This window comes from Brachycentrus maculatus, unplaced genomic scaffold, assembly GCF_059751285.1.
Source record: "Brachycentrus maculatus isolate JH-2025_06_01 unplaced genomic scaffold, ASM5975128v1 h1tg000131l, whole genome shotgun sequence".
Classification (NCBI taxonomy): Eukaryota; Metazoa; Arthropoda; class Insecta; order Trichoptera; family Brachycentridae; genus Brachycentrus; species Brachycentrus maculatus.
Genome location: NW_028280884.1, coordinates 1,609,146 through 1,635,909, shown reverse-complemented (window position 1 = coordinate 1,635,909; position 26,764 = coordinate 1,609,146). Strand labels below are relative to the sequence as shown.

Here is a 26,764-nt window from a genome sequence, read left to right as displayed (position 1 = left end):
GGGAATTGCATTTATAATTTTACCTTATTATGTACAAATCTATAAAGATCATTTAGTGGATTTTTGTTTCGTCTAGCTAATTAAATTGAATTAAATGCAAGGTCCATTATTTCGACATCCGCGGGCCCGAGTTGAGCAGGCCCGCCGCAATATATTCAGCGGCGGGCGCCGGGCGTCGGGCGGCGGGGAGGCTGGGGTTATACCAGACTTGGGGCCGGATTAAGGATTTTTATTTTATTTTGCCTCCCCGTCCAATTTTCCATCCGCCTCGCCTCGTATCGATTGTGCCCGACCGAGGCGGCAGCTCCCGCCTTTGTCGCTGGCCGCACCGCGAGCCCGAAAGGTTTTTCCCGATAATTTCATCCCTCCCAGATCCACCGGAGCGTTTTATCCGCCACTTTTCTTGCTGTTGTTCGCCGTATTCTAGCGCTAAACTTATCGTCCATAAATATTCTAGCGCTAAACGAAATGTCGGTAAATATTCTAGCTGTAAACACAATGTTATGAAATATTTTAGAGCTTAACTTACTGTCCATGTTCTAGCGTTTCACTTAATGTTGTAAAACATTCTAGCGTTTAACTTAATGTTGTTAAACATTCTAGTGCTAAACTAAATGTCGTTAAATATTCTAGGTGTAAACACAATGTTATCTAATATTTTAGAGCTAAACTTACTGCCCATGTTCTAGCGTTTAACTTAATGTTGTTAAACATTCTAGCGCTAAACTAAATGTCGTTAAATATTTAGCTGTAAATACAATGTTATCAAATATTTTAGAGCTTAACTTCTGCGTTTAACTTAATGTTGTTAAACATTCTAGCGATACCCATGTTTTAAAAAAAAATCTACCACTAAAATCATCCATAATTTATTCTAGCGCTAAAATAAATGTTGCTAGATATTCTAGCGCATTATTATTTATTTTTAATACGTTTCATTATATTTTTAAACTTTAAAAACGATCTCCTAAAAAAATCAAGTATTTTGATATGTGACGTTGTTGAAAGGAGTGAGCGATATGACTTCTTGGATTTCGCTTGATTTTGACGTGTTGTTTGTTGTTTGATCCTGGAGTTGTTGAACGTTTAAAATATCAACCCTTGTACGTTAAATTTCCACCCTTGAACCTTGCAGTTGACACCTGGGCTAATTGCCTGAAGCCTTTGACCACCCCTTCCGCTGAAAGCGTTCCACAAACTCGCTGTTTTCAGCTTACAGTCTCCCTATCAAATTACGAGTATTATTAATTTCGCATACGCAAAGTGATTTGTCACGTCTTTATTGAAAAACCAAGGGTCTGTGCTTTTGACCGAAAGCTCCCCGTTTCTTGAAGAATTAATTAGTTTTCTTCCTTTGTGGAAAATTTCACTTCTTTGCTGTTTTTTTTGCATCGAGTTTCCAACGTTGACAACTTAATTGGTAATCATAATTTGTATTTTGAAAATGATTGTTTTTTTGAAAAATATAATGCAGTGAAATAAAACCCTTTCAGCGAAAGTTATATTGGCAGTTCACAAAGGAGTCCTGGCTTCAACCCTAAAGTATAGAAACGAAGCATGGAGTTAAAAGTACAACATTTTGAGTGTGTACAAATACACAAAATCTGGATTATCTCCAATTACAGGAGTTATTTTCATATTATTTTTGTCATCTCATCAAAGATGAAGAAGAATATGGAAGTCTGGGCATTTACGGGGCTGACGACCCGATTAAAATGAAAATGATATTTTCTGGCGTTTCTCAAGTATGTGATTATAATCCAGGATTCGGATCTCACATAAATCTCACGTAAAAGAGTTTCTGATCAATAAAAAAAGCTTATTTTCATCTCAACAGTAGAATCCTCTAGTGAAGTTCTAATTATTCAAGAATAACGAGTTAGTTAGTAATTGCAGACAGTTGGTTGAATTCCATATTGAATTGTTGAGTAATATATCCAAAATTTAACACGATTATTGGATTGAATTCTATTTTTATTTACATATATCGCTCACTCCTTTCAAGAACGTCATAAATCAAAATTCGTGAATTTTCAGTTGTGCATGTTTTCGGAATGCCCAGAAAATGTACTATATCCCAGCAAAAGAGGTATATTTTTAACTTAATATTTACCCGCTACAGGGCAGAAAGGGTTGTTTTTGCATTTTGAATAAAAGGTATTGTTTGATTATTTTTTAAAAATATACTTAATATTTTTCAAATGGAGAAAAAACCTTCAGGTTTTACCTAAAAAGATCTGTTGCACAGTAAAAAGTTCAGTAAGTGGCTTGATATTTATTTTTAATACATTGTATTATATTTTTAAACTTTAAAAACGTTCTCCTGTAAAATCAAGTGTTTTGATTTATGACGTTCTTGAAAGGAGTGAGCGATATGATATGTGACGCGTTTCGGCTTATTAAGACATTATCAAACACTCGAGTGTTTGATACTACAGTAATAAGATACGGTCTGTAATCAGCCAATGACTGTGGTGATTGTAACATAGTGAGTTATGAGGAATTGACAAGTCGTAAGACCTGTAAATTCCCAGATATCCGTAGATAGTTAGGTGCTTAGAACTGAAAGGATATATGTTACTCTTCTTATTTTTTTCTTCTTTTTCTTCTCCATCTTATTCCTCATCACTGAGGATGGTGACCCTTTTGGAAGCAATGACTTATATGTGTTTCAAAATCGGATTTTCGCTTGTTTATTTTTCTATGATTGTCGTCGAGATGAAAGGGTCGTTGAATTAAATTTCTCGATATTATTATTTACCGTGAGTTTTGCCACCCTCGCGGCGAGGGGTGGCAAGCTGTAGCACCACCCCCCTAATCAATTTGCGCCACCGGCATTTAATAACCTTTGATCTCCGAAGCCGGCACTGTGACGAGGCGGTCGGATTCGGCGTTTTGTTCCGCCGCAAAAATTAATTCGGTTTCAGCACTATCGACTGACAAATTTTTCGAATGATTTAACCTTTCCGTTCCGGTGTTAAAATAAAACGCGCATCCCGGTGTTGGGTAGTCACTACACAATACAAAAATTGCGATTTTTAATTGGAAAAATACGGACATTCATAGCTAATCACCTTAATCAATTATTAATGAAGTCAAAAGTTACAATAATTTAGATTTATTTGCTGAAAACAGTAAAAATCTATCTGACAACTCCCACGAAACAAGCATGGGTCGGTTTTTGTCGGGAGCTCAAGAGCAACTAGCTAGAGAACATTGAGCTTTGAGCTCCTCACGCTTACACAGTGCATGTATGCCAGAGTGAGAGCGAATATAGTGTCGCGGTTCCCGCACACTCTTCACGCGCTGTTTATATATGTACCTGATAAATTCTGATTGAGTATTATCAATATTAATTTTTAAATGAATGCGTAAATATGTTATGGAGGAATACCTAAAATCTTAGCCTTGTATTTATAGAATATTATGGTAATTAGAAGTAATCTGTACTAGGTACACAACACCAGGAAGGGAAGGTTAATAGCGATCTGTGACTGCCGAATTGTGTCAGTAATAATAAAAAATAAAAAAAGATTAAACAAAAGAAATATTTTTGATATCTTAACATAGATGAAGAAGAATATGTATTTTCATAGTCTGGGCATTTACAGGGCTTACGACAGTCATAAGCTTGTTCAAATGATCACTTTTCACACGTGTAACATTCACAAACTCTACCCATGATTGACAACCACACTATTCAAATTCTTGAAACATCTAGATTAGAAGTTAGAAATTAGAATCTAGAGATTTGAAGTGTGTATTACGCAATCAAGCCTATAACAGGTCGCAAACTCTGTAAATGCCCAGACTTCCATGTTCTTCTTTTGTGTATGTTGAGATATCGATAAAAAATTCAAAAGTAAAAAAAATGTTGAAAAACACTCGAAAAGCGGTTTTTCTTTCACGACACTGCTAATATTTCCTTCCACGACGAGAGACAGCTTCCTGCGTTCAGCAGCGCGTCTTCGCACCGCAGAGCAGCTAATTTGTGACGTCACCGCTAAGATTAGCAGCCACCACGTCGTGATTACTTCCTGCTACAGCCCTTAGAAAGGCTGCAGTAATAACATCCCTATTCCCATACATACTCACTCCACAAATCAGGGTTGTCCATAATTTGCTGAAAAGGTTCTCGTCTTTACCAGTTTTTTGTTGTTGAACAAATTATTTCTTCTGACTTGACTGAAATAACTGTTATACATAAAATCACTTAATATTTCCTATGACTAACTAACTTAACAACCATCAATAGAATAGAACGTCACACCAGTCTGTCTTTGCAAATAATCTTCGCCTCTTCCGAATTCATGCATATCCTGATACATGTCCCTCGATCATTCCAACTCCTGACTACGTGAATCGAAAGTGTGAAGAAAGGATACTAAAACAAATTTATGAGGCGAATCTTGTTGGTAATAGAAGCAAAGGATGACCGAGGAAAACTTGGCATGATTAAGTATTTCAAATACTTGAATGTGGTCAGTCAGCCCAGGAGTTGGAATAATCGGCGGATATGTATAAGGAGATGCATGAATGTGGAAGAAGCGATGTTTGTTTGAAAAGATAGATTGATGTGGCGTTCTATTTTCTCTCCATACCTCTGCGGAAAAGCTGCATGATGGTTTGGTAGTTGGTTAGTTTAAGTTGGAGTGTTTAATACTGTTTCGATAATAATTAAAGGGACACGCTGATCTTTTATAAATCACAACTCGCTCGCCCCTTTCAAGAACGTCATAAATCAAAAATCGTCCGCTTTCAGATGTGCATGTTTTCGGAATGCCCAGAAAATGTACTGTATCCCAGCAAAAGAGGCATATTTTTAACTTAATATTTACCCGCTACAGGGCAGAAAGTGTTATTTTTGCATTTTGAAGAAAAGGTATTGTTTAATATTTTTTTTTAAATAAACTTGTTATTTTTCAAATGGAGAAAAAACCTTAAGGTTTAACCTAAAAAGAACTGTTGCACAGTAAAAAGTTAAATAAGTGGCTTGATATTTATTTTTAATAAATTGTGTTATATTTTTAAACTTAAAAAACGTTCTCCTGAAAAATCGAGTTTTTTTATTTATGACGTTCTTGAAAGGAGTGAGCGAACTGTCTTCGGTCAAATGGTTTTGGCAACCCTGATTCATCAAACGTCTCATTCGAGCGCGTTCAAACTTTGAGTCGGTTTTTTCTAAGGCTAAGATTGCCAACGTTTAGCGGATAAATGTGTACTTTTGAATCCTCATTTTCCGGGATTATTACCTCGCGAGAAGGATTATACCTCATGCATCATATCCTTCAAACGTATGATACATACAAGCTATGTACTAAGGTGGTGGAAGATGATAACTAATAACTCTGTAGTACTTCGACTTTGGTTTATTCTAAATAAAAGGTGGCACAAAATTAATCGCTGTATCAGAAAATGTTAAAAAATTTGCAAATGGCGTCGTGACGCAAAACTTAGGGTGGCGCAAAATTGATCATCCGATTTTGTTTTAAATAACTTTTTTATTAAATAAATTTAAAAAAAAATCGAGTGATGGAAATCCTTATTTGGACCTTTACAATTTTTTCTATTAAGTGGAAAATATGATATCCGTCAAGTGGGTGTAGCCAGTGTTGAAATCAGGAAAGATGTGTGGATGAGAAGGATGTAAGGAGTGTATGTTAGGACAGACGAGTGTGGCGTTCCGTCTTCTCTGCCTACCCCTGCAGTGAAATAGCATGATGTAGTAGTAGTAGGTTAAATTAGGTTAGGTCACAGACACTTTGTCGCATGACCAGATCATCCTAAAATCTGGTTGTGTCAAAAGTCTACGTTATCGGAGGGGATGTATGACGAGATGTATGGATGAAAAGGAAGCTAGGAGTGTATGACAGATAGACGAGTGTGACATTCCATCCTCTCTACCCAACCTGCAGTAAATAGCTTGATGGTATTATTAGTAGCCATGTTTGAAAAATACTGCTTTTAGAACGCTCTTACAATGATTAAAGAAAACACTTGTTTTATACCACTTGAGTTTTATTAAAGACTACATGTTTAGGAAGTTAAACAAAGTTAAATAATATATTATTTCAAAATTCTTCACCTTTGCTTTCCATTTTTCCTTTGTTTTCACACTCCGCCCCTTGACTACCCCCTCCCCCTAACTTTCCCCTCTCCTTATTTATAGAACAATTTTATATTTTATATTTTATATTTTAGTTACTATACAGACCTGAATGATGGAAGTTTAACTTCCGAAACATGTAGTCTTTAGTAAAACTCAAGTGGTATAAAACAAGTGTTTTCTTTAAACATTATAACATTTCCTACCACAAAGTTAATGCCGAAACAACAAATAAAATAGAACGCTCTTATTGAATTTATTATTCTAACCCTTATCCGCACCCAATGGTGTCTGAATCGTACATCCTTATATTGAAATTATGTTAATTTTCTTTTTCTCTTTGTAGACATCCAAGATGGGTCTGGGCGCGGCGGGTGCGCTGCCTCTGTTCTGCCACAACGGGGACCTGGCGCAACCTCCTCCAGCGCACATGGGCATCCCACCCTACCAACTGGACAAAGCAGCTATAGGTAAGTCAACATCCTCTTCATCATCATGTTAGCCTGCCCAGAAAATGTACTATATCCCAGCAAAAGCGGCATATTTTAAACTCAATATTTACCCGCTACAGGGCAGAAAGTGTTATTTTTGCATTTTGTAGAAAAGGTATCGTTTAATTTTTTTTTAAATATACTAAATATTTTTCAAACGGAGAAAAAGCCTTGGTTTTAACCTAAAAAGATCTGTTGTACAGTAAAAAGTTCAATAAGTGGCTAGTAATTTATTTTTAATACATGTATTATATTTTAAAACTTTAAAAATGTTCTGAAAAATCAAAATTGTTGATTTATGACGTTCTTGAAAGGAGTGAGCAACATGATAAAACTAGTGAAGGACATTGGTACCATAAACCAAGCTAGGACACAAAATGCCGAACCCTCTTCTAGTGGAACTGAAGAGGGTTTGGCATTTTGTGTCTTAGTCTGTGACTGTCGTTAACAGGCCTTCTTTTGTAGAGATGTGGAGCGAATGAATAACGAGATAATGACCAAGAAAACATATTTGGTGAATGTGAGCGGGAGAACAAAACGAGTACGCCCGAAAAAAGACTTGGCACGATTAGATCAATCAGAACCCAACATCTGGTGGTGTCAAAAGTGTGCCTAATCGGAGGTCATGTATGACTAGATATGTGGATGTGAAGGAAGTGAGGAGTGTATGCTAGGACAGAACAGTGTGGCGTTCCATCCTAGCAGGGGTCTACGGGGAAACGTCGTGATGGTAGTAGTAGTAGATATTTTCTGAAACGCACAAATATCAGCATGCCGTAAAAAATAACTGCAATGAGACTGCCGAATCAATTAATGAAGATATCGTTTATCGTCACAGCGAGAAGTGGATTCCTGAATCCCAAGTTCACTTATTTGCGTCCAAATTCCATCTCGAAGAAGCTTGGCGGTGTTAATATCCCTCGCTTGTCTGGCATGCTGAGGCGCTACAATCCTGCGTCCGTAGCGTCTCCTCGCGCTGGTCTGAATACCCATTCCTTGGACGTCTGCCAGCGGTCCAGTCAAAGGGAGAAGACGATGATGCATTAACTCGAAATTGCACAGTAATTTCCTCCAGCAGTTCTCTTATTCGTCAGAACTTAATTGGGTGTTGTTGACATGACTTATCAAGAAATTTATCAGCTAAATCTCAACTGGCAGTACATAACGGAGAATTGGTTCAGTTGAATTACCTTAGAGACTTGCACATTTCACCTCAAGGTTTGGAATAAAGATTGATCTGTATCCTGATGTAAAGAAGTGAAGCATGGTGCTGGCAAAAGAAGGATGAAGGAATGAATACAGTCGAAATGCGATCTCTCAGTGTGGCAAACCCATGTATGATAGATGTTCTAATGGTGATATAAGAAAAAAATGTAAGGCTGAAATAAGCAAAACAAACACAGAAGAACCACATGGATTTTTTCATGTATGTAAAAACCATATGGAATGTTACTTCTTCATCTTCTTCAAACCCTCTTCCGCACCTTATGGTGCATAGGGCACTACACCAGATAAACGCAGTGTTATTTTGGTCCTTAACACATGATGGAGAGGTGATCAGCCCTCCGTTTCAGGTACCAGTCCAGGGTGATATTAAATAAATATTAGAGTGAAAAATCACATTTATTTGACCCCCCCCCCTCTTGGGAATCGAACCCCGGACCACTACACTATGGAGGCGGACGGAAACAACCTCTGAGTATATAAAGCACTTGATCATGTCAAATTTTCCTCGATTTTTCTCTGCTTCTTTTTCTAACTACTAAACCAGCCTATGATATATCGTATGATCTGTAAATACCCAGACTCCCATTTTCTTCATCTTTATTAAAACGCCTAAAAATGGCTTAGTCTTCAATTTCATTTGAGTTCAGAAACCGAAGGTTAAAGATCTCCAAGAGACGGTTATAAATCAGTCGAATGGACTCCCTTCATTTACAACATTTTGAGTGTGTCCAAATACTTGTTCACAAAATCTGGATTATCTCCAATCACAGGAGTTATTTTCATATTATTTTTTGACATCTCATCAAAGATGAAGAAGAATATGGAGTCCATACATTTACGGGACTGACGACCGTTATAGGTTGGCTTAAGTTATCCAAATTTATTATTATTATTATTAAGTGATCACTTTACACACGTGTAGCATTCACCAATCCTACCCATTATTGACAACCACACTACTGACGGTCGTCAGCCCCGTAAATGCCCAGACTCCATATTCTTCTTCATCTTTGATGAGATGTCAAAAAATAATATGACTATGATGAATAAATATGAATGTACAACATTTTGAATGTGTCCAAATATTTTTGATATTTTCTGGCGTTTCTCATGTTTGCGATTAAAATCCAGGATTCGGACCTCACATACTAATATAAGAGTTTCTGCTTCATAAAAAGCTTTTATTCATCTCACCAATAATGTTTCTAGTGAAGTTCTAGTGATTCAAGAACAATGTTTCAAAATTGGATCATATAAACAGAACTTCCAAGAATTTGAGTAGTGTGGTTGTCAATCATGGGTAGAATTGGTGAATGTTATACCTGTGTAAAGCGATCACTTAAACCAGCGTATGACGGTCGTTAGGCCCGTAAATGCCCAGACTCCATATTCTTCTTCATCTTTGATGAGATGTCAAGAAATAATATGACTCCCTTTATGTTTGGACCAGTTAGCCCTAGACTAGAGTAGAGTCCAGTGCCATCTCTTCAAGTGTCGGGCCATCTCCCAGCCAAGTGGCGGACAGGTTTCCTCGTTATTAATACCTCGCGTGCCATAAATCCGGGCGGGCTCGTGCTAATAAATCGCATAATAATTATCGCTAAATGGACGTGGCTCGTGTTGAAACTGGACGAAGAGGACTCAAACAGGGGCGTGCGTGACTGTATTAAAAATGATGCTTTAAAAAAAATATTTTAAAAGTTGTCCCACCAAATTCCCAGATCTGATACAGAAGCATCTAGGCTTCCTGACAGACCTTCTCTTACAAAGCATTTATTTAAATGTAATTTTTTCATATTATTATTACTATTTTTTATTTTTTATTATTCGGACCTCACATACTAATATAAGAGTTTCTGCTTAATAAAAAGCTTCTCGTCATCTCACCAATATATGTCTCTAGTGATTCAAAAACAAGGTATTGTTTCAAAATTGTTTCATACTTATATATAGAGCTTCCAAGAATTTGAGTAGTGTGGTTGTCAATAATGGGTAGAATTGGTGAATGTTACACGTGTGTAAAGTAATCATTTAAAGCAGCCTATGACGGTCGTCAGCCCCGTAAATGCCCAGACTTCCATATTCTTCTTCATCTTTGATGAGATGTCAAAAAATAATATGAAAATAATTCCTGTAATTGAAGATAATCCAGATTTTGTGAACAAGTATTTGGACACACTCAAAATGTTGTATTTTTTTACCTGGTGTTAATGAGATACGAAAATCAATGAAACAACAATGCAATCGAAAGCAATGAAAACGCCAAGTGACAACAGCCGTCAAGAAACACGCTGTCTGCCTTTAGCAATGTTTAGTATCGAGTGTTTAGTATATTTAGTAAAAGAATGATGAAAGCAGAGTGAGCGCTGTTGAAATGCGCTACCTCAGACGAATGAATGGAAAATCATTGTATGACAGAATTAAAAACGAAGATACGAGTATAAGAATGTAGTAAGACTGAACAATGAATGGCTAATTGAAAAAATTAAGGAGAGTTCTTTAAGGTGGTATGTCCATACCACATGTCCATGTGGAGCGAATGGATAACGAGGGAATGACAAAATATATGTGGCGAATGTGTGCGGGAGAAGAGAACGAGTTCAGAGAGTTTTTCTCTACTTGACTCAGAATCTGACCTAAGTGTGGATTGTCTGAAGTAAACACTCTCTAACGCTCAAACTTAGTACTACATTGGCTTCGGAGTTTAGAGGGTGTTTCTCTACTTGACTCAGAAGCTGACCTGGGTGTGGATTGTCTAGAGCTAAAACTCTCTAACGCACAAACTTGGTGCTACATTGGCTTCGGAGTTTAGAGGGTGTTTCTCTACTTGACTCAGAAGCTGACCTGGGTGTGGATTGTCTAGAGCTAAAACTCTCTAACGCACAAACTTGGTGCTACATTGGCTTCGGAGTTTAGAGGGTGTTTCTCTACTTGACTTTGAAGCTAACCTGAGTGCAGACTGTCTAGAGCTGATACTTTAGTCATGAAGTATTTTATATCATTTTTAGTTTTTGCACAGCTTCCTTGTATCCAAGTTAGTATGTAAGTGCGTTTTCTGGAGTAACACAAATAGCGTGAGTAATTAACAGTCCATATAGTGCGGCGGTCGCTCTCAAAGAACCAGTTCTTAGAAACGGATATTGAAAGGGGTTATTTATAGCCAGCTTGCAGACACTCCACTCCACTGACAAAATAAATCTTCTTGCATTTCCTCAATTATTCATCATCCTGCTGTAGTATGATTTATGCCGAACAGCTTTTGAATGGGACACTGTGACCTGGACAGTTCTTCTTCAGTAGTATTCTAATTTTTTTAGGCATCTCAACATAGACCATCAGACCCATATATGGGTCTGATTCTATTCTAACAGAAGCATCTACCCAAGTGATGAAATAGCTAAATGAACTATATAATATGAAAAAAATCCTGTGTTCCTACTTAAATCTTTATCGTCAAAGAAGTGGACACACTTGAAATGATGTAATTAATAAAAAGACATTATTTTTTGACATTTCAACAAAGACGAAAAAGGACAACTTAATAACTCCTATAATTGATGATAATCCAGATTTGTGAACAAGTATTTGGACACACTCAAAATGTTGTAAATAAATTGACTGGTCAAATTATAAGCTAAAATAATAAAAGAAAAATGATGTTTTCTAGCGTTTCTCATGTATGTCATTATAATCCAGGATTCGGACCTCACATACATATGAAAGAGTTCTGCTCAGTAAAAAAGCTTCTTTCATCTCACCAATAGATGGCTCTAGTGAAATTCGAAGTGATTCAAGTACAATGTTTCGAAATCGTTTCATATACATATATAGAATTCCAAATAATTTGAGTAGTGTGGTTGTCAATCATGGGTAGAATTAGTGAATGTTACACGTGTGTAACATTCACCAAGGTATCACTTAATCCAGCCTATGACGGTCGTGAACCCTGACTCTTAGATAATAATCATATACATCAGAAACGACGGAATAAAAAAGCCATTCCATTTGATTATTTTACCTTATTATTTGACCAGATAATTTATTAACAAGCCCCGTAAATGTCCAGACTTCCATATTCTTCTTCATCTATGTTGAGATGTCAAAAAATAACGTGATAAATAATTACTATAATTGGAGATAATCCAGATTTGTGAATAAGTATTTTGGTCACTTTCAAAATGTTGTTAATACAAAACATAATAATATAATAAAACCCTTATCCGCACTATTATTCGTCTTCTTCTTCAAACCCTTATCCGCACTCGAATGGTGCATAGGGCACTGCGTCAAATAAACGCAGTGTTATCTTGATCGTTTACACATGAAGGAAAGGTGATCAGCCCTCCGTTTCAGGTACCAGTCCAGGGTAATATTGAATAAATATTACAGTGAAAAAATCACTTATATTTATTTTACCCCCCTTGGGAATCGAACCCGGGACCTCCAGAACGGTAGGCGAGCATGCTGACCATTACACTACGGAGGCGGACAAAACATGCTTTTACAAAAACCCACCAATTGAATATAAACCTTGTACGTAATAAGCAAGGTGAAAAATAAATGTTATTATATTATTTTAAACCCTGAAGAAGGCAACAGGTTGTTGCCGAAACTAGTTGGTTAATAAAAATGTGGGTGGATCAAAACACAAAGTCTTTTTATTTCTCAAAATAATAAATGATTATGATCCACAAAGTTAATGCTTTCAATATTCAAAAAATAATAAATGAAAGCCCTATCTAAAAAATAAATAATAATAAGATATTTTAAGTGAATTATGGTCCAATTTTTGACGCAGCGTGGAGTCTAAGAGTTAATGGTCTTCTGCGCCATTTGGAGAATTGTCACCATTTCGAATCCTTTCATGTGTCCATTGCTGAGATCGTAAAGTCGATAATGCGCTAATCCCGATATATCTCGGACGCAGGCCACCCTGGGCGTTCAAAGAGGTCCCAGTGCCAATATTTATATTATAATATTATATTCCCACATCTGCTTTCTTTTGAGAAGCGAACAGTCGTTAAATCACACGCGTAACCAACCAGGAACACGGGTTTTAGTGTCAGGGAAATGTGTTACAAAGACCTTAGTATAAGTATATAATATTTACATTTTGACAACTCAGCATAGATGAATAATCATTAGAATCCTAGAATACATTTTTGTCTAATTGTTAATAATTGTTTTTTAGTTTTTTGATAAAATCTATTACATCAGACAATAATATGTATTAACTTTTAAAAACGTCTGAGACATTACTATCTGTCATTAGAATCCTAACTGTCGATCAAACCTCCTCCCTCTACCTCCTTCCCTAAACTCCCTTCTTCCTTTGCCCTCCTTATTATCGTCTTTTGTTAATTTATGTTTCTTTTTAAATGTCAATTTGTAATTTATGTTTTTTTAAATGTTCAAGTACTATCTGCCCACTGATTGCAAACGGCTATATATGGTATCAAACGTTTTGATCAATATCACTAGTCCGTCTTTGGTCGGTTGGAAGATATTGCTTTTTAGCAGTAAGCCCGCCAATGTACTTTTTATTTTCTGTACATGAAGTTTAAATAAATAAATAAATAAAATAAGAAACAACATTTTGAGTGTGTCCAAATACTATTTCACAAAATCTGGATTATCTCCAATTACATGAGTTATTTTCATATTATTTTTTGACATCTCATCAAAGATGAAGAAGAATTTGGAAGTCTGGGCATTTAAGGGGGTGGCGACCGTCATAGGCTGGTTTATGTGATCACTTTACAGACGTGTAACATTCGCCAATTCTACCCATTATCGACAACCACACTAGTCTAATTCTTGCAAGTTCTATATATATGAATTTTTTAAATTAAAAAAAAAATCTCTGAGAACAACCTCCATGAATTCGTTTATAACGCTTCGTTGTATAATTTTTCATGTATTTTTATTGTTATTTTACAGGTTTGACGCGACCAGCGATGTACCCTTTCGCTGGTGGAGCCTACCCTTATCCAATGCTTGGTCCCGAGATGTCACAAGTCGCAGCGTCATGGTATGTACAGACACTCACTCACGAATGTCCATAGGGCAGTATGTCCTTTATCCTGAACTCCTGTCTTTTTATTGTGGGCCTCCACTTGAAGTGGAAGCCCACAATAAAAAGACAGGCACTCCACTAGAGTTGGCAATCACCATGGCATTTTTTCACTTGGCATGCAACCGCTCTAAACAAGGACTCAGTGCTAAAGTGGAACCACTTTTTGATGTTGTCAAGCCAGGATATACGCCTTCTTCCTATGCTGCGTTTACCTTCCACGCCGCCTTGTAATACAACACATCACTTACTCCTTTCAACAACGTCATATATCAAAAATCGACAATTTTCAGTTGTGCATGTTTCCGGAATGCCCATAAAACGTACTATTTTCCAGCAAAAGCGGCATATTTTTAACTTAATATTTACCTGCTACAGGGCAGAAAGTGTTGTTTTTGCATTTTGAAGAAAAGGTATTGTTTAATTATTTTTTTAAACAAACTAAATATTTTTCAAATGGAGAAAAACATTCAGGTTTTACCTATAAAGATCTGTTACATAGTAAAAAGTTCAATGAGTGGCTTGATATTTATTTTCAATACATTTTATTATATTTTAAAATTTTTAAAACGATCTCTTGAAAAATCAAGTTTTTTTTATATATGACGTTGTTGAAAGGAGTGAGCGACATATATAACACTTCCTATTTCTCTCCCCTCATGAAATAGTCAAAAGTACTCTAGCTTTCTTTTCTAACTGAAGTTAGTGTTTTGTTTTCTAGGGATGGAAAGATTGATAAAAAATTATCTTTATCAATTTTAGCATTCTATCACCTTTATATAGAAAGGCAAAAGAATGCTAAGAAGAATGAGAATGCTTAGGAAAATGAGATGACGAATGACTTGTGACTAAAGTTTCATACAGACAAGGATTGAGTCATATTTTTACCAGCTGATGTGTGGACTTACGAAGATCATAGCGTCTCGACCAATTAAAATCCCCATTAATTATATAGTCCACCATATGAAATGAATTGATGTGAATTTGCGGGAACAGTTTGGAGGTTATTCGTTTAATTATGACGACTTTAATAAATCGTTGCGATAATTGTGGCTGATGTCGTGTGCCCCTAGACTAATTGATGCATAGGGCACCGCATTGAATATTATATGATAAACATTTTGAGTTGAGTCCAAACGCTTGTTCACAAATCTGGATTATCTCCATTTAGGAGTTGTTTTCATATTATTTTTTGACATCTCAACATAGGTGAAGAAGAATTCTGAAGTCTGGGCATTTTACGGGGCTTACGACCGTCATAGGCTTACCTAAAATTTGATCATGCCAAAAGTGACAAGATGTATGGATGTAGAGGAAGCTAGGATAGTAAAGTGTGGCGTTCCATCCTCTCTATGGCGTGATGTTGTAGTAGTACATTAAAACGGCGCTAAGGTGATTGCTGTATTGCTTTAGTGCTTGCGTCAAAAGTGACAAGATGTGTCAGGACAGACGAGTGTGGCGTCCCATCCTTTCTGCCTACGCCTGCATTGAGACGGCGTTATCTTCAAACCCTTATCCGCACCCTAATGGTGCATAATGTAATGGGGCACTGCATCATATAAACGCTGTGTTATCTTGATCGTTGACACATGAAGGAAAGGTGATCAGCCCTCCACTTCAGGTACCAGTCCAGGGTATTAATATTGAATAAATTTTAGAATGAAAAAATCACTTATATTTATTTGAACCCCTTCATGGGAATCGAACCCGGGACCTCCAGAACGGGAGCTGAGCGTGCTGACCATTACACTATGGAGGCGGACAAGGAGACGGCGTTATAGCAGTACATATCGCTCACTCCTTTCAAGAACGTCATAAAACAAAAAAACTTGATTTCTCAGGAGAACGTTTTTAAAGTTAAAAAATATAACAGAATGTATTAAAAATAAATATCAAGCCGCTCATTGAACTTTTTACTGTGTAACAGATCTTTTAAGGTAAAACCTGAAGGTTTTTTCTCCATTTGAAAAATATTAAGTATATTTAAAAAAATTATTAAACGGTACCTTTTCTTCAAAATGCAAAAACGTCATTTTCTGCCCTGTAGCGGGTAAATATCAAGTTAAAAATATGCCTCTTTTGCTGGGATATAGTACATTTTCTGGGCATTCCGAAAACATGCACAACTTAAAATTGACGATTTTTGATTTATGACGTTCTTGAAAGGAGTGAGCGATATGTGAAGGTCCTTACCAAAACGTTACATTTCCATTATAAATGATTTTAAGTAATCAGGAATTCTAGCTTGTAAAATTGTAACGTTTTGGTACGATTTAATGATATCATATTGGTTTAACACAGGATTGGTCACGTTTTGTCGCAACTTTCATTAAGATTTCGATAGAATACAGTAAACAGAACATTTTTCGTGCAATATTGGAGATGTAACTTTTTGGTGACGACCCCCACATATACACTCTAAGCTTTCTTGTACAATTTACACTATTTGCTTTCTTGTGCAATTTGAGTACAGAAAAGTATCCGCTATATCTGTCTCTCTCCTCGGTCACATTCTGATCGCAGGCACTCCACGTTGCGGGCACTGCTAACGATTCGGATGTGCCGCGGTCGCTTGTTAATTAAAAACCCCGAACACACTCCAATCGGCGCCCCTACGGCGCTGACTGTGTCCCGCGCTTATACCAGGGCTTGCACAATAGAAGGTCGAATCGAAACACCGGTTCTCGGTTATTTTGACAGTCCAGAAAAAAAAATCAAACCGGTTTTTGTTAGATTTATCAAAATTTAACTAATTTACCATAACTCCGGGTAGGCAAAGATAGTATAACTCTGTCTCGGAAAACTCTCTTCTCCTCTTCCACATTTATGCATCTCCTTTACATATCCGCCGATTATTTCGCCTCCTGTCCTGACTAATTTCAAGTATTTGATACACCTGATCATTCCAAGTTTTTCTCGGTCTTCCTCTGCCTGTTTTCCCACCTAAATTTGTGTTATAAATTCGTTCTGTCGTTCTTTCCTCACTCATTCGTTCCACACGTCCAAACTATCTCAACACACCTTTCTTAATTTTATCAATAATGCTTATCTCAGCCTTGCATTCATTCCTTATATCACCATTCGAACATCTATCAAACATCGTTTTGCCACACATTCGTCTGAGGGATCGCATTTCGACTGCATTCAGTCTGATGTCATCCTTCTTTTTCCAACTCCATGCTTCGCTTCCATATCACCATTCAAACATCTATCAAACATGGTTTTCATTTTTTTATTCAGTTATCTTTTATTACATTTCATACAAACTATTATTTACATCATACATTTCCACAAAAACATTCATTTTTAAATTCTCTCAGACTCTCTCCATTCTTCAAACATTATTCATGCACTCTTTCCTTGTAGTCCCCAACACATATTTAGACACAAAAATCCACTTAATGATATATAAACCTTGTATATAATAAGCGTCCGCCTCCGTAGTGCAATGGTCAGCACTCTCGGCTACCGTTCTGGAGGTCCCGGGTTCGATTCCCAGGGGGGGTCAAATAAATACAAGTGATTTTTTCACTCTAATATTTATTTAATAATACCCTGGACTGGTACCTGAAGCGGAGGGCTGATCACCTTTCCTTCATATGTAAACGATCAAGATAACACTGCGTTTATATGAAGCAGTGCCCTATGCACCATTGGGGTGCAGATAAGGGTTTAAAAAATATAATAAGCAAGGAAAATGATAAATGCAATTCACACCTAAAATAAAACAACTCTTTCCTCAAACCACCATTGTAACATCTATCATACAATGTTTTGCCGCACTGAGAGATCGCATTCCGACTTTCATCCTTCTTTTGCCAACTCCACGCTTCACTTCCATGCATTTACGTTTGTTAGAGCCGAAATCACTTATAAACGAGTAGAGGCTGAGGATAGTTCGACCGATCAACCGGTTTTTGTCGGTCGGTTGAGATATCTCATCTCACTGGCAGCCCTGCTCCCGGCCCACGTGGCGCCCGCAATTAGGGCCGGCCGATGTCACATCGCGCCGGTACAGCGGGCCGCTCGGAGTGCGAGGGCGGCCGCTAATTGGAGACGCCAATTACTAAATTTGAAGAACGTCCCATTATCGGCACAAAGGACCAAATACGCTACCGGAAGGGAATAGAAATAGTATAGTTCAGTTTTAAATTGAAATTTCGCCTCTTAAATTCGATCATCGTGCCAAAATGATGGCGCGGAATGCTCTTCGACCAGTGGCTAGAAATAGTGAGAGTGAGATGATCTTTAGAAAAAAACTTAAAACACATTTCGTAGTCATACAGGAGATGACATCTTGATCGTTCACACATAAATGAATGTTGATCCACCCTCCGCTTCAGGTACCAGTTAATAAATAATGATACCAATGGTGCATAGGGCACTGCATCATATAAACGCAGTGTTATCTTGATCGTCATTACATGAAGGAAAGGTGTGAAATCGTAGTCGTACGGGAGAAAGTGACCAAGTGCATTTTTTTTTTACAAAAACGTGATAATTGACTATTTGATATCTTACTAGCTTAATATTGCCCTAAAAAAATCCCAAAGGATTTTAAACTTGGAAGTATAATATAATATATTGACTTGTTAAAAATGATTAACTGCATTGATGTTTATTTTGTTGCCAAGCAAAAGTGACTTAAATGGTCCTCCTGAACATTTTACGTTTTGTTACTTGGTCACATTGTCCTATACGACTACGATTTGTTTTCTAAATCATTTCCACCATCTTATTTTCCCCAATCCATTCACAGTGAAGCGCCCTTGAGGTAGTATTTTACGAAAATGGTGATATATAAATTATCCAAATTTATATAATAACTTTTTGTTCACCTCCGGTCAGCACGCTCGGCTACCGTTCTGGAGTTTCCGGGTTCGATTCCCAGGGGGGTTTAAATAAATATAAGTGATTTCATCACTGTTATATTTATTCAATATTACCCTGGACTGGTACCTAAAGCGGAGGGCTGATCACCCTCCCTTCATGTGTATACGATCAAGATAACACTGCGGTATATCACGCAGTGCCCTATGCACCATTTCGGTGCGGATAAGGGTTTTATTATTATTATTATTGATTATGTTTTTTTCTTCATTCATTTTTGCCATGTCGAAGACTCGTGCCTTTACCCTACATTCATGAGTATACGGCTATTAATTATGGTTTCTCATTATCCTCAAAGGAATGTAGGGGATAGTAGTTTTTAATTGGACCTGGTACAATGTTACGTACACTCGCAATTCTCCTTTGGCTCAAACTCAGCGTTCTTTTCAATATTTATAATGTATTGTAGTATAATTGTACCTCGAATTCAAAATTAAACTTTTCCATCCAACCAATTATTCCAGGAAGCTGAACTTTTGGAGCTAAGAGAAATCTATTGCCTACAGTGTCTAAAGTATGTTTTCGTGCGCCAACATTTCGCTCACTCCTTTCAAGAACGTCATAAATCGAAAAACTTGATTTTTCAGGAGAACGTTTTTAAAGTTTAAAAATATAATACAATGTATTAAAAATAAATATCAAGCCACTTTTTGAACTTTTTACTGTGCTACAAATCTTTTAAGGTTAAACCTGGAGGATTTTTCTACATTTGAAAAATAAAGTTTACTTTAAATTTAGTAAACTTTTTATTTAGTATACTTTAAAAAATATTAAACGATACCTTTAGTTCACAATGCAAAAACAACACTTTCTGTCCTGTAGCGGGTAAATATTAAGTTAAAAATATGCCTCTTTTGCTGGGATATAGTACATTTTCTGGGCATTCCGAAAACATGCACAACTGAAAATTGACGATTTTTGATTTACGACGTTCTTTAAAGGAGTGAGCGATTTATTCCCTGAAAATATTAATAGATCTAGCCAAAAATTAAATTATTTGTAATTAAAATGATTTTAAAACAATAACTTTGTTTTAAAATCACTATAAATATTTTATTATAACTTAATTATAATGTCTACCGGTTTCCAAGCTAACCGCTTCTTTATCAAGACTGATTAACTAACTAACTAACCATCACGCCGCTTCCCCGCAGGGGTAGGCAGAGAGAATAGAACGCCACACCACTCTGTCTTTGCAAACATTCTTCGCCTCTTCGTCGTTCATGCATCTCCTCATACATACCCGCCGATTATTATGACTCCTAACCTGACCACTTTCAAGTATTTGGCATACCTGATCGTGCCGTGTTTTTCTTGGTATTCCTCTGCTCCCTTTTCCAATTACATTCGCCTCATAAATTTGTTTTACCGTTCTTTCCTCACTCATTCGTTCTACATATCCAAACCATCTCAAACTAAAGTAAAAAATCCTTTTTTGTATATATTTATATTATATTAATATTAATATTGTGACATTTGTTTCGCCTAGTTATGGCATTTTCAAACGAAACAAAATTAAAATGGAGTTCTATAAATTAAACGCCAAATCAATAAATTAAAAAAAAAATACCTAGCTAATTTTGTATTTTTTTTCAGGCATACACCGTCCATGTACCCAATATCGTCACCTGCCAGCGGTTTTAGGAGTCCTTACCCTACCTCTCTACCAATCACCAGCTCTAGTTTAACAAGGTAAAATTTATTTATTATTTTTGATGTTGTTTACATTTGTTCATCTCAACATTAACAAAGAAGAATATGGGAGTCTGGGTTTTAACAGGGCTAGTGGCCTGTCATAGGATGATTAAGTGATTGTTCACTATTATTGTAACGTTGATCACGTTGCCGTCATGTAATTTTTGTTCAAATTGTAAATGAAAACACTTGTATTTTACCACTTGAGTTATATTTATTTATACGACTAGTTTCGGAAGCTACAGAGGCTTCCATTTCTTAATACAAACTTTAGATTCATAATGGTTAGTGTGTTTAGCTACCGTGCTGGAGGTCCCGGGTTCATTTCTCTGAGAGTTGATTGAAAATATATATAGGTTATTTTACACTCAAATAATGATTTAATATTTCCCTGGACTGGTCCTTGAAGCGCAGGAGTGACCACCTTGCTGTCATGCAAAGTAACGATCAAGACAATACTGCGTCAATACGTTGCAGTGTCCTATGCATCATTGGCTGCGGATAATGGTTGAAATAAAAATTAGTCGGTAGTAAAATTCGAATCGCAGAAATGACTAGGTCACTCGGAGTTGCATATCTGTACTAATATTAGCACATCACTTTAACACTGCTAATAAAACGAGTCCAGTAATTTGAACCTTAAAAAAACAGGCTATAATTATTTGATCAGCTCCATCATCAAGCCATTATTTTTATCGTCAATTTGTATGGGGTCTTCCGTCTCGCTCTGTCTCAAGGCCGCTCTCTATGGCGAAGAATGAATAGCCATGCTTAAAACAAAGGCAGGTGATGAGCGAGGAGAGGAGGCGACGACAGGGGGAGGGGGGCGGTCGTAATTTGCCTTTCAAGACTCTGAACCCATAAAAGAAGCAAATGGTGTTCCCGATTTCTTTAGAATTAGCTCCATTCATGTTGTGAATGTGCGTGAGAAATTCGGGATGGTCTTTCAAAGCCAAGTGCTCTTATTGTACTCGGAACATTCTCTCGCGGTATTTTATTTGCTGGTCGGTTTTGTCACCTGAACAGCCTTCAGTCTGTCGTCCAAAATATATCCACTTACTTACGTTCTTAGCCTTCTGCTCATGTCCAGACCCCCAGACTTCTGCGTCCTGTTCTAGACCTTCAGTCAAGCACTTTTTTGGTCCATCTATCATCAGACATACGAGCCATATGACCTTCTTCCTCTTCAGCCTTCTTCTTGTGTCCAGCATTGAACAAAGGTCTCCCTCTTGGACTTCCACAGTTCTCTGTTGGACGCGACTCTCTTCTAGATTAGGCCCGCTAATTTCTTAATGTCATCGGACCATTTTGTCACCGGAACAGCCTCCAATCTTTTGTCCAAAATATATCTACTTACTTACTTCAGCCTTCTTCTTGTGTCCAGAACCCACGAGGCCTCCAATCAAACACCTTCTTCGTCCATCTATTATCAGACATTCGTGCCATATGACCTTCTTCTTCAGCGTTCTTCTTGTGTCCAGCATTGAACAAAGGCCTTCCTCATGGACTTCCACAGTTCTCTGTTGGACGCGACTCTCTTCTAGATTAGGCCCGCTAATTTCCTAATGTCATCGGACCATTTTGTCACCCGAACAGCCTTCAATATTTCATCCAAAATATATCCACTTACTTATTTACTTCATTCTTCTTCTGGTGTCCAGATCCCCAATCTTTTCCGTCCTGTTCGAGACCTCAAGTCAAGCACTTTTTTGGTCCATCTATCATCAGACAAACGTGCTACATGACCTTCTTCTTCAGCTTTCTTGTGTCCAGTATTGAACAAAGACCTCCCTCTTGGACGCGACTCTCTTCCAGTGCAGACTGCCACTTTCTTAGTGTCATCGCTTACCTCTTACAATGTGCCAAAATTAGACATTGGTACCATTATGTTATATTGCATTATGTACAAATACTGCGAACATAGATTTTTGCCTAGTACCTCTTCGACGCACGCTAAGCTTTATTTGTTTATATAGTTAGTTAGTTGGTTCCATCAGACCTGATCTTCCACTGCTGACGATTCTTCTCCTGATCTCGATCCCTCTCGTTCTCCAGCGAGCTGTACCGGTTCTCGCCGGGCCTGATCGCGGGCACGCACCCGTTGTCCCCCCTCCACCCGCTGGCCGCGCACCCCGCGGCCGCGCACCACGCCGCGCAGCACGCGGCGCACGCGGCCCACGCGGCCCTCGCGCAGCAGCAGCAGCAGCAGCAGCAACCCAAGCAGGACCAGGACCTGCTCGGCCACCGGTACTCAAGGTAAGTTGTGATTATATTTATAAGCTAAAATAATAAAAATGAAAATGGTATTTTCTGGCGTTTCTCATGTGTGTGATTGTAATCCTGGATTCGGACTTCACATACTAATATAACAGTTTTTGCTTAATAAAAAGCTTCTTTACATCTCACCAATAGATGTCTGTAGTGAAGTTCTAGTGATTCAAGAACAAGGTTTCTAAATTGGTTCATATACATATAGAACTTCCAAGAATTTGAGTATTGTGGTTGTCAATAATGGGTAGAATTGGTGAATGTTACACGTGTGTAAAGTGATCACTTAAACTAGCCTATGACGGTCGTCAGCCCCGTAAATGCTCAGACATCCATATTCTTCTTCATCTTTGATGAGATGTCAATGAATAATATTACATTTAACATCTCGAAAGATTTATCTGTTAATTTTAAATCAAACACAGATTTTTTGAGTCTACTAAGTTGTATTTTATTGTAAAAAAAAAAACACATAAAAATTAATATTGCGACAATTGTTTCGTTATTGTGACATTCGTTTGAAAATGCCATAACTAATAAATGATGGCATTTAAGTAAGTTTTTATTTACATCGCCTTACAGTAAACAAAACATTTATTTTTAAAGTCTTTCATACTCTTTTCATTCTTTATACATTCAGGCACCTCAGCATACATTTTAAACCCTTAGATATTAAACAATTTTAATTCATGTTTTACTTAGAAAATACCACTATTTCTTAAAATCTACTATGTCACGTGTTTCGAGGCATTCCGCATCATTTTCAAACACCGTATTAAACACCGTACTAAGTAAAACATTGATAAAAAATGGATAGATTTTACCACAAAGTGACTGCAGAATCAATTAATTAAATTAAATAATTTTGCGACTCGGTTTTTTTCAACAATGGTGAGAATATATTTTAGTAGAATCAAAAAAAATCTGTTTGATATTACAAGTAATACGTAAATTAAATTGGAGTTCTACAAATTAAACGCCGAATCAATAAATATCTCAAAATACTGTGAAAATCTTCTTTCTTCTTCTTCATGAGCTCTCTGACCTCCACTGCTGGATATAGGCCTCTTCCCCTTCATTCCATTGCCTCCGGTTGGTTGCTGCTTGAGGCCAGATTTTACCCCCCACAGCGACAATGTCGTCAGACCATCTCGTTTGGAGTCTTCCGACACCTCTTTTGTTCTCCCAAAGAAAAAAAAGTTTATGAAAATGTAGATGTTTTTTTTATTTTTTTTTAATTTAAAAGAGAAATATTTGTGTTGGATAGGTTTTACTTGAATGAGCTTAGCATATGTAATTCGACTGCAGTTTGCAGTACAGAAATTTGAATTACTTACATACATATGAATCTTAATTTTAGAATAATCGTCTCCCGCTAAGACAGACCTGTGTAAAGATCATACTAACAAATATATAAATCTAAGTACCGCTAAGGAATTTCAATAACCAAGTGTTCAATATATTTACACACAGCTTAATTAATTGACTCGGCTGTCGCTTTGTGGTAATATAATAACCCATCTTTAACAAGAATTTTGCTTGGTAAACACCATTATTTCTTAGAATCTATAGTGACACGTGTTTCGATGCATTCCGCATCATTTTCAAACACCGTATGTGAAATTTTATTTATTGTTTCGGCATTAACTTTGTGGTAAGACATGTTACAATGATTAAAGAAAACACTTGTTTTTTACCACTTGTCTATAATAAAACTCAAGTGGTAAGTGTTTTCTTTAATCACCGTATGTGAAGCTTAGTGTAAATTGTGGAGTTGTGTCCTTGGGATGTTGGAAGGATGAAAAGGGAGTAGAAGCAACATCGTCATGTTGTTACTTTTACTTTACTTTAATTTTTAATTTTAGAAAAAATTGTATTTTTATTATTTACAAAAATACTTATTAAATACAATTTCACACTATTTCTGTGAGCCTAAGCGGGTCATTATTAAAAATATGTATCAAACTGTAGTAGATTGGGTTCGAACCCAAAAACTCTGACTCAAGAATCCGCGACACTAACCACGGGACCACGATCCGACCATTCCCCGATTTTGATTTGGTTGATCACTTCTGCTGATTTTTTGCGATAGTCAGAAAAATTCTTCGCATTTTTTTCAATACGGAATAATTCAATATTTTTAACCAGTTTACATACCATGGTAAAATATTTTATTATGATTTTTTTTTTAATAATCCCCGTCGGATGAACGTCTATAAAGCCTGATTCATGGCACCTCAATGTGTTTTTACGAGTTTCGACTTTTTTATTTATTTGTGACTTTGTCCACGCATCCCGTAAACATTTTAATATCGCCCGTTTAAAACGACAGCCTCGCCATTAAAAACGGATAAAACGGACGAAAAATCTCGCTGTGACGATGTCGACAGTAAAAGTCGAAATCACAGCTATAGCAAGTGCTTGGTCAATGTATTGCTCCGAGTCTAATTGGCTAGCGGTCGAAGAGGTTGTCAGGCAGTTTAGGGTAATTCGTTTTTAAGCTGTTTTTTATATGTGCAATATTTAAAACAGGCAATTTAATTTTTAGTTTTTAGCAAATATCGCTCACTCCGATTTATTATATATAAAAAATCGTCAATTTTCAGTTGTGCATGTTTTCGAAATGCCCAGAAAATGTACTATATCCCAGCAAAAGCGGCATATTTTTAACTTAATATTTACCCGCTACAGTGCAGAAAGTGTTGTTTTTGCATTTTGAAGAAAGGTATTGTTTAATTATTTTTTTAATATAGTAAATATTTTTCAAACGGAGAAAAAACATTCAGGTTTTCAAACCTAAAAAGATCTGTTGTACAGTAAAAAGTTCAAAAAGTGGCTTGATATTTATTTTTAAAAGATTTCATTAAATTTTAAAAACGATCTCCTAAAAAATATTATTTTTGATATATGACGTTGTTGAAAGGAGTGAGCGATATGTCTGACGTTATATTTGCTTGTCCCTCAGAATCAGAATCGTGATTATAAAGAGTGCCCAAGAAACACAAGCTCTTCTTTTTCTTCTTCTTTCTGACTACATCCCAAATTATTGTCTTTGCAGACTGTTTGGAACAGCTCTCCTCGTCGTCAGGTTGTAGATCCTTTTGTCGTGGACAACGTCACCTGGGCCATGCCTCATCCAATAATGTTATCTTTCTGTAGCATTAATGAATTCTTTGGTCTTCCTTTATATGTTTTTTAGGAAGATCCATGACGATTGCCTGGTTCACAAAATACCCTTGTCCATGTTCCCACTGATAAAAAATAAAAAAGAGCTCTTTCACCTTCTTTATCCTTCAAATGAGATTCTGTGCGTCCTTTGTGCTTATACCTTACTATTGATGAATTGGAATAATTGGATTGGAATGCGTGAACTCTTCATTTTGCCTCTAAAGGACACTCCATACAAACATATACTCGTATATAAGCTAATTTCTTATTTTTTTTCTTTTACCAGGGGTCTAGACAAGTCAGGGGACAAGAGTGATGGGCCGGGCAGCGCGCCAGGCACGCCGCAGGGTAACCCTGGTGCCGCCAACGACAAAAACAAGAAGCCACACATCAAGAAGCCGCTGAACGCCTTCATGCTGTACATGAAGGAGATGCGCGCCAAGGTAGTGGCAGAGTGCACGCTCAAAGAGAGCGCAGCTATCAACCAAATCCTCGGCCGACGGGTACGTTGCTTTACGTTTTTTATAATAACTTAGGCATTAAAGATGTTACTTATATTTTTCGTTTTGAAAACTTTAGAATACATGTGTTTGCTTTTATTTAGGTGATTGGAAACCCGCTGGATAAAGATGGACACGATATATCATCAGGATAAAATTAAAAATATTTTTTTAATTCATCGATCAAATATTTCTGTTATTCAACGTTCAAAAGATTACAAAACCGTACTCGATAATTTAACATTTTTCATTATCATTTTAATGCAAGATAAATATTGCATTATTCTTGTTTTTTTTTTAATGTTGTGTGATTTTTTTGTCTAAAAATGTTTTCTTTTCAGCATCA

At 36.8% G+C, this 26,764-nt stretch overlaps 1 protein-coding gene across 1 annotated transcript in view; it reads left to right on the top strand.

The window, feature by feature from the left end:
- The window catches only part of pan (transcription factor pangolin), a gene marked incomplete at its 5' end in the record, with an annotated part of 173,557 nt that overhangs the window by 116,076 nt on the left and 30,717 nt on the right, over window positions 1-26,764 (top strand). Inside the window, 5 exons of the mRNA XM_088260327.1 lie at window positions 6,453-6,576; window positions 13,765-13,855; window positions 20,384-20,479; window positions 22,538-22,738; window positions 26,205-26,421. Of these exons, the coding sequence (XP_088116453.1) occupies window positions 6,453-6,576; window positions 13,765-13,855; window positions 20,384-20,479; window positions 22,538-22,738; window positions 26,205-26,421 (729 nt within the window). The remainder of the gene's footprint in view (window positions 1-6,452; window positions 6,577-13,764; window positions 13,856-20,383; window positions 20,480-22,537; window positions 22,739-26,204; window positions 26,422-26,764) is intronic.